Genomic DNA, 8,991 nt, shown 5'->3' on the forward strand with positions numbered 1-8,991 from the left:
ACAGACAAAACGTAGCCCAGCTCCGACACATTGTAACATACGTTACAGGCTTGATAACACCATTGTTGACCGCTTTCCAATGACATACTCATCCGAAATCAAATAAACAGCACCATTTTCTCCAAGGATACAAGATTATGGCGCTACATTATACATCCTCCGCATTTGTACGTTGTTACTGGTTTTATTATCGGCAAAAGTAAAATTAGTTCGACTGTCTATTCCAAATCCTTTCACAATTTCGACGGGCAATTGTAAGAGTAACTTAACCTTACAGATATTGTGCACCGATTTGACAATAATCTCGTCCTACTTTTTTCAGTTGCTGGCTCAATGCGTCAACATCTGTGCTGCTAATATCCATTACAATCAAGTTAGTGATTGTGCTAGTAAGTATTAAGATTAGAACATTTTATTATTACAATGAATGTCTCTGTGCTAATTGAAAACAAAAAACATTCCTACGTGTTTATAATCTTATACATAATAATGCCAATTTAATGTTGCAACTACATCCGGAGGCATTGCAACACTTTGGCACCAGTATTAAATTATATCGTGGCATGTTTCTCAATCGTTTAGTTTGTATCTTGCAAATAACTATATTCCATCCTTTTTTCAAATCAAGAAATAAAGAAATTCATTTTTAACTAGCAGAAGCTCAAACTAAAACTATTATTTTCTGTAAAAGTTCGTCCTGATGCACTAATGGTAGTTTTTTGTTGGCTAATCACTCTGCTCCAATGTGATTGCGTTTTATTCATATATAAACAGCCGTATTCTGACAACAAAGTTAGCCATTACATTACATGTCACGTTAATGATACTCTAAAATGTTATATCCATACGTTACAACAGCCTACCTCTTGTTCGATTCTGTAAACTTTTGCGTGAAGGGGTTTTATTTTCATTTTTAGGTTACCTTCGCTATAATGTGCCGTGTTTATTACATATTCTCTATCTTCGGACTAAGATATGAAGAAGACGGCAAAGAGTTGATGTAAGTGTATCAGCATGATTAAATGATTAATACCATTTACATATACTCTAGAAAGCCTAAAATACTTTATCAAATAATGTGTCATCTGATCCTGCTTGTGATGTACACTCTTCACGACATTTGAATACCGTTAGGGACGATTCAAATTTACTTCCAGGGGAGGGTGGAGGATTTTCTATTTTCTCGGTGATTTTTTTCCATGGCCCCCCCCCTAGTAAATTATAGAAAAATCTATGCCCCCCCCTCGTCTTTCCTGTTTTTTTTCCATGGCCCCCCCCCCTAATATATCACAATGTACATGCATGCTTATACATTATAGACATATCCAGTATAACAAGTTGCAGGAACTGTAGTGACATTTAATTGATGATATAACAATCATTTCAGGGTTATGTGACTATAAAAAGAATGATTTGCATGGACTGCAAGTGGCACACTTTTGGAAAGGGTAGCAACAAACATATCTGGTTGTAAATTTCTGAAGAAAAGTTAATTACTAAATATGAATACTTTTTTCGTTATGTCTCACTGATACATATGATGCACACAAAGACAAGCAAAGATGTCAGTTAGAAATGGTGAACAGAAAATCAGAGGAGCAGATAATTGGCAAAGTGATATATATCTTGACGTTTAATGGTACATCTCATTTGCAGATATCCAGATATTTCTGGAAAGTGAGATGTACATTACATGCACACGCGTTCAGCATACATTTTCATTTGATGATGCTGAATATTTGCAGACTCACGGTGAAAGTTTTAAACATTAGGAATTAAAATTGGTGAAAGCCAACTTGTTTTTAATTTTCTCTTTTTTTCTAATTTGGTTGTCATAAAACCAAGTAGCTGCCACTGAAAGCAACAACGCTGAGGAATATTTAGAACATTTCTTGAACAAAACACCTTATCCAAAACATGAATTCACATGTTATTCTGCTCATTCCATTCACAATCCAATGTTCATATTAAAATGCAGATAACCCTGTGTAAGTCAAAATTCACATTTTGTCAGCAGTATTTTTCAAAATTGACAGAGCATTCATATTTCAAATTTTTTTAACAAACTTTAATTTTAAAATAGTCATGATGCGCATGTTTTCAGATGACACGAAACAATACATGTTAATTTGTTTTTTTGCCTTTTCTGCCAGCCGCCACTGTGAAATCTTTGATTATACATATCAGAATGAATGGGACACAAAAGTATTAGCATCAATACACAATGTGTAAGCCTATCCACATTTCTCCTAGCCTCATACACACTGAGATCACTTCTTGGACTACAGCAAATTACTTGTGTACACAACATTTCAACAATCCGACACCATAGCATTGGTGCAGTGCCACATGATCTTCTGGATGCACATACAGGATTATTGGAAAATCAACCCTTTTGTAAATTTTTCACCATATATTTTTGACAGTAATACATAATATTTTTATTTTCAACATTAAAACCTATTCGCTGAAAAGCACCTTGAAGATGAGACGGCCATAAATTTATTTTCAAAAAAGTTTATAGTAGATGTAAGCACTGTAAAAAGTTATGTAGAACATTTAAAAAATTTAGAAAGGGTAAAATTGATGAGAATGAAACATAGAAAAAAGGAGCAGAAAAGAAGAGTAGCAGTAGCAGTAGTTTACTCAAAGGATGAAATGGGTGTATATTTGGGGTAAAAAACCTCAATTTTTGTATTAATGATAAAAATTAATTTAAGTCGAAAACTAGACAGTATTTTCTGAAATGTAATATTTCACTTGAAAGGAAAGTATTCATGTAGAAAAAAACAACTATTTTATTTGGCATTATCCATCTTCATAATTGTAGGGGTTTAAAGACTGACACTCTAATAATTGATTAAAATCATGATCAGCAAAATTAAAATGCCTCCTATTCAAAATGCCTCATATTAAAAGTAAGAGCTTTATTGCCAAACAAAACCAATTGATAGTTGTTGTGTTATATAGCATTTAAAAAACATAATGTGAAATTTCAGAAAATTTGACCCAGCCGGAGTGGAGTTAAATTCGTCGGAAATATTGAAATTGGGAGGCAAAAGAAGCCAAGAAATCAGGTGATTTGCATACATTTGCATAAATTAACACTTCTTTATCATGCAACTTTCAACTGCTTTACAAGCTACAAGGTAAACCCAACCTTAAAAAGACATTTGCTGTAATTTTTAGCATTTGTTCAATGTTCATCTCTGTGTATCAGCATTTGTTTGTTATTCTATCACTACATAGAACACCCAATGCTGTATTTAGCAACTTATACCACTCCAGGTCATGTGACCTATTGTTCTTGCCATCCATTTATTCCTGAAAACACGACTGACACCTATTGTTCTTATGCAAAATAAGTAATCAGTCATACTTTTATTCATATGTAAATAAGTAATCACCACACTTTAATGAAAGAAAATCATTATCATATCAATAAAAGTGTAGTGATTACTTATTTAAATATGAAAAAAAGTATGACTGATTACTAATTTGCAAGAGAACAATAGGTCAAGTCGAGATTTCTAAAGCATTCACACACATTCAATAACAAAATGAAGACAATTTGTTCAACTGATATGTTATAGCATCACATTTTATAATTCAATTTTAACTTTCTTTGAACCATGCTCAATGTAAGCAACATGATTTGTTGATGAAGAATGTCCATCTTTAGATTCGGCGTCTTCTTGGGTTGGACCAATCTTGTCTGTTTTGTTACATTGTTTTGTCGTAACTTGAGAAACTGGTTTACTTACAGATACCTCTGATTAAACACTAGATGGAGGTGGTGGTAATATATTCGACACATGCTTTTGTTGTGCAGTAGACATACATTTGAGGCGCGTACACCGTCATCTGATCTGTGACCTGTTTGTTCTTTGATAAGCTGCTCATCGAATCCCTGATGGTACAGAGATGTTGCCGCATTCACCTGAAATTATCAAACAAAAGACATATGTGACAAATATCATGGAAATAAGTACAGCCTTTTTGTAACGTTTGTGGAATAGGTGAAAGAAATTCTGTGATACTGCCGCACACACAACAAATTGTTTTGGTCAATGAATTTAATTTTATAACTTTACAGAATTCGTTTTGTGTATAAATATTTTAGTAAAAGAATAAATTACCTTGCCAGAATATCCAGTGTGCTCTCAGTCTGGCCAAGCCATCTTGTACATGTGCTTTGTGTAAAGACGTATATTTCCTGGCAGGAGACTTGATTATCCCTTGGCAAGGGTCATCGAAAGTACAATCCCGTCCGGTGTTATCATCGCCAAGTACTTTTTTATAAGTTGAAGTACACATCGTGGATTTTATGCGCTCCGTAGTAGCGGCTGCTCTTATAGGGCAGTTTGCCCGTGTAAAATCCACTTTGGTTGTTTTTACATGGCCGTCCATGGAACTCTGGGGAGTCTCTTGGGTCATCAGATCAGACAAGTTGACAAGGTCCATCTTGACCAGTCGAAAACACGAAAATGGTATTGAAAGCCTGATGCATCCACGAGGCAATCACATGCATCTACAGATTGAATTCCTTCTCGCTAGCCAATAGCCAACAAGATAGAGTAAGGCAAGCCATTTTATTTAACCAATCAGACTAAAACAGTTTCCTTCTCCACAGGTGCATTATACCACTCTGTAACCCTTATTCAAATGCAGATTTGCAGTTGTCCAGAGCCCTTGTCCTACTTGTCTGGGATAGGTCATTCTCCCCGGACTCGCATGCCAGGTGCATGATGACCTCTGTGAACCTTTCGACGTACAATGGGTCACTCCATTCCATTGTGGGTATTCAAATCAAAAGTAGACGATTTATTGACAGTAATTTTCAAATTTTAGAGAAGATTGGCCTGTTTTTCGTGGTATAAGTCGTTAATCGCACCTCGTAGGTGTGCTGTTACAGTTGTAATCACCACACTTATGGTCAGGAACTTGTAAACATCACGAGGCCGAAGGCCGAGTGATGTTTACAAGTTCCTGACCATAAGTGTGGTGATTACAACTGTAACAGCACACCTACTCGTGCAATTAACTATACATACCAGTGTGAACATAAATGACCATTGTTATTGTTGATAAATGAATTCTAGTCTGGACTTGAGATCTCTTTTCAACAAAACAACCCTGACTGTTCACTGTATGGTTTGTATTGACATGCTAAATACTGGACATTTCATAACGCTTCAGGGAGGAGAACAAGATACTGCAGTAGATGCATAAAACAAACCACTGTGAATATTACCGAATTTGGCAGCTAAAGGAGTTTAACTAAACATGTTGAGTTTATCTGTCACCTAGGTAGCGTCTATGGTGCTCTTTTGTAGAGATCAGAATTCTGGGCAAATATTGAATTGATGTTTTTTTTCCTTGGCCCCCCCTAAAAGATTGTGGTATTTTTGTCTGCCCCCCCTAAATTTTCTTGGGAAAAATGGGTGGCCCCCCCCATGAAAATCCTCCAAACCCCCCCCCCCCCGGAAGTAAATTCTGATCGTCCCTTACGGCACAGCTTATATCTAATATGAAGACCTTCGAGTGAAACACAGCTTATTAGCATACAACCTTGTTAGGAAAAGATTCTTTGAAAGTGGAATGATTAGATCACTGTAGACTTTCTATGATAGATAAAGTGTATCGAAGTATGGCACTCCGTTTCTTAAAAGATCATGAATGTTCTCCTGGTTTTACTCAGAACTGTAAATTAGAAATTTGCCGGATTACACGGAAGTCCGTTGGTTCAATTTTGAAGGTTGTAAAAAGCTAGTAGGGTATGGTTACCTATTCAGCATATAAGCACATTGCTCTTACAGGGAGAATATCTTTTCCCTGATGTTCCTATATGGTACAGTTGTCTTCGGTCGTGTCATCGGCTATGCAGCAACTCTCACCAAGGTCTCTCTACGGTAGCTACTTTTTCGCATTGGCGATAATCTTCGAGGTAAGTGACAAATTAATTCTTAATTATATCAATGAAAATATGTTCCTTTTGCTTGCAAACTTTTCAAAAAATCCTGTATGTTCTTCTCCAGCTTAATAGAGTACATATTAGGTAGAGAGAACAATTTAATTATTTAAGTTTTATGTTCATATTTCAAAAAGTATATACAACTGAAAATGTTTCATGAGTCAGTCCTGTTAACTTAATTGTGTTTTGTGTCATACATTTCGAATCACCACGACATATTTCGCGTGAACTTCTTATATACTTGTTATATAAAATGTTTTTGAATTATTTTTCAGGGGTCGCTCATTTTCCTCGCTTTTATTGCAACCAAACATGAGGTAATTAAGAAGGCGTGTAGTATATTTTGCAAGTTCTGGTGGTACTTGCGTGTTGCATGTCTCGAAAAATATAATCCGCCATAGAATAATTTTAATTCAATCTGTGGCCGAGTGCATCGTGTATCAATATACAATGTACTCCATCCGCATGTGAGCAAGCCGAGTTTCCTTTATCAAGAATCAACTTTCAAATTGGCTTGTGTTATTGTTACAAACGTGGCGTGTATATACCAGCAGCTATCGTTTTATAAAAAGACTATATTTACAAAGTTGCGAATGATTCACCAGGAGTATCTGTGAAGTGAATCGTAGCTTTGAGTATTTGTTTATGTAAATGTAGTGTGAAAACCATGTCAAATATTTTTATCGACGTAATTCCAGGTTTTGGTTGCCATGCGAATTCGCATATGCGGTGACACAGACTTGGCGTCAGTGGACGTTCAGAGAGAAGGTATTCAAGAGATAAGACAAAGACAACAGGAGAGAGAAGAAAAATCCCGCAAAATTCAACATATGCTTCAAGCTGTAAGTATACAGTAACTAATATATTGCAACGTACGCACTATACAGTAATGATATCAAATTACCGTTAATTCGTAAGATAATTCGTTTGCGTGAATGAAACCGAGAACAATATAAGAAGTTAAACCATGTTTATGCACAAAATGGGGACGTTTTGAGAATGTTATCCTCATGCAGTTAATGCTAAATGTTAATCATATTTCGTGAAGACTCAGTGGCTTGGTGTCGTCTATTGAGCAAACGAATCGTGCACTTGTGTTCCAGATACATGAAGTAAGGACAATAATTTTAATCCATTGCAATTTTTCTCTCGTTTAAGCAAATGAAACTTCTCTGATTTGTCTTTATCAGTGAAATGATAGCTTGAAGTTCTCAATAAATGTTTCTGTTCTCTTTCAGGCTCATTGTTCCCACCACTCTCACGTGAAATAATCAGTCACATGAGGGATCAATTACTGGAACAATTTCTGCATAAATATGTAAACAGTGTGCTTAGTACAAAAGAACATTTTCATTGATGGATCGAGGTGTCCAAGTGTAATGCTGAAAATAAAAAAAAACATAACATAGTTATCAGATTTATTAACAGATTAACAACGGAATACAACATGACTTAATGGCATCAAAGTGCTTGTATGATGTGACTGTATACTCCATTTGACAAGGCACCCGGCAACATAGAAACTTATGTGAAGAAAAGTGGCATCCTTTCTCCTATTGAACAATTTATATAAAGCTGTGCAACCTGGCAACGGTGCTTTGTGACGTTATGACTGCTGCAACATCACGTGTGATATTGTCCCCGTAATCATAGAGCAGCTTTAAGGTTTACATATTAGATTCCATCAATTTAATAAGATAACAAAATAGGATGGCTTTGTCAACCACGTGAGGGATAAACAAAGTGACATACTGCTGTGAAACCATAGGATGAGGGCCACGTGGAAATTTACAACCTATGCTTTTAAACTGAATAATACTCTTTCCACAAAACACATTATTATAGAATTTCTGTTACCTTAGTGTTTATCATATAAGCTGACTTAACACGAGATTACAACAGTAAAATATCATTATCGACTATACAAAGTCGAATTTATTTAGCAAATTTACCATGCTGCTGTCCACTGGGACTGGATTACTTAATGTTTTATGTCAATTTTAGATGCCATAAATATTTCTATTTTTTGTTTGTCCTCTGAAACAAGAGAAAAAATGGTAATATCGAATTAAAAGTACCACAATTTTGATCCGTATGAGTATGGGTGAAACAAGTCGTTGCTGTCATATTAAAAAAGCGTCAGGTTTTTATCTTTCACTTTGAGTGTATTGGTTTTTGAATGGAGAGTTTTGGTAATACGCACATGGTCAGAATAATAACTTTAATCAAGAAAGTAATTTTACAATGTAATGATAGCAACACAACTTGTGTGTTAGTCATTAATTGGGAGATAATTACGATAATAGTACATGTTTTACATTTTTAAAGAATGAAATATAAACTTTTACTTAATTAGTCATTAATTTGGACACAATTACAATAATAGTTCAGGCTAAACATATTGAGAGTATGAGACCCAACACTTTACTTAATTAGATATTGACTTAATTCATTTGCTCAATATGACGACAGTCTATCAAATGCCATGTATTGTCATCATTTTATTCAGTACTTCAGTATGGATTTGGAGACGGCCCATGAATAATTAATAAAGCTCGTTTTGTAATTTTGAAAAGAGGAATATCTCTTGCTGAAGCTTCATTATTTTTCCTTCACGAGTAGCCTTATGACTCGAACTAAGTTGAAGTGTTTTGATAGATGCAAAATCTTCCACCACAAATATGTTTATGCACGTAACCAATATCTCGTGTCTAAATGAGGAAATCGGGTTCAAAATTGTTACTCTATCAATAGGATCCAGCATTGGAATTAAATGTAGCCGGCGACGTTTCAGCACGGAAACCCTACTTGTTGATTTTAGTCAGGGTTCACGGTATCTGCTAGGTGTGATCACTTTAGCCACATTTGGTGATTAATCAATTATTTGGTGCGGTTAGTATTCAATTGAAAATAAATATACAGAAAACATTAAATAGCTCAGATAGCCAACTGTTATACACACATAATTGACAAAATAGCATAATATAAAGAACACATAGGTTTTACAGACAGTACCC

General features: G+C 35.2%; 1 protein-coding gene across 1 annotated transcript; it reads left to right on the forward strand.

The window, feature by feature from the left end:
• The first annotated feature begins 320 nt into the window (after positions 1-320).
• LOC139143101 (uncharacterized) lies at positions 321-8,555 on the forward strand. The gene is made up of 6 exons (XM_070713257.1): positions 321-389; positions 918-1,000; positions 5,820-5,947; positions 6,250-6,291; positions 6,673-6,816; positions 7,213-8,555. Exons 3-6 carry the CDS (start codon positions 5,849-5,851, stop codon positions 7,243-7,245), a joined length of 318 nt encoding a protein of 105 aa, XP_070569358.1. The 5' UTR covers positions 321-389; positions 918-1,000; positions 5,820-5,848; the 3' UTR covers positions 7,246-8,555.
• The last annotated feature ends 436 nt before the right edge of the window (positions 8,556-8,991 follow it).

Source organism: Ptychodera flava, chromosome 11, assembly GCF_041260155.1.
Source record: "Ptychodera flava strain L36383 chromosome 11, AS_Pfla_20210202, whole genome shotgun sequence".
NCBI lineage: Eukaryota > Metazoa > Hemichordata > Enteropneusta > Ptychoderidae > Ptychodera > Ptychodera flava.

Bases quoted from the DNA above. Each gene is read 5' to 3' on its own strand.
- LOC139143101 (XM_070713257.1), top strand. From the start codon at position 5,849: ATGGTACAGTTGTCTTCGGTCGTGTCATCGGCTATGCAGCAACTCTCA. The intron at 5,948-6,249 runs GTAAGTGACAAA...ATTATTTTTCAG, and splicing joins CATTGGCGATAATCTTCGAG to GGGTCGCTCATTTTCCTCGC. The intron at 6,292-6,672 runs GTAATTAAGAAG...ACGTAATTCCAG, and splicing joins TTATTGCAACCAAACATGAG to GTTTTGGTTGCCATGCGAAT.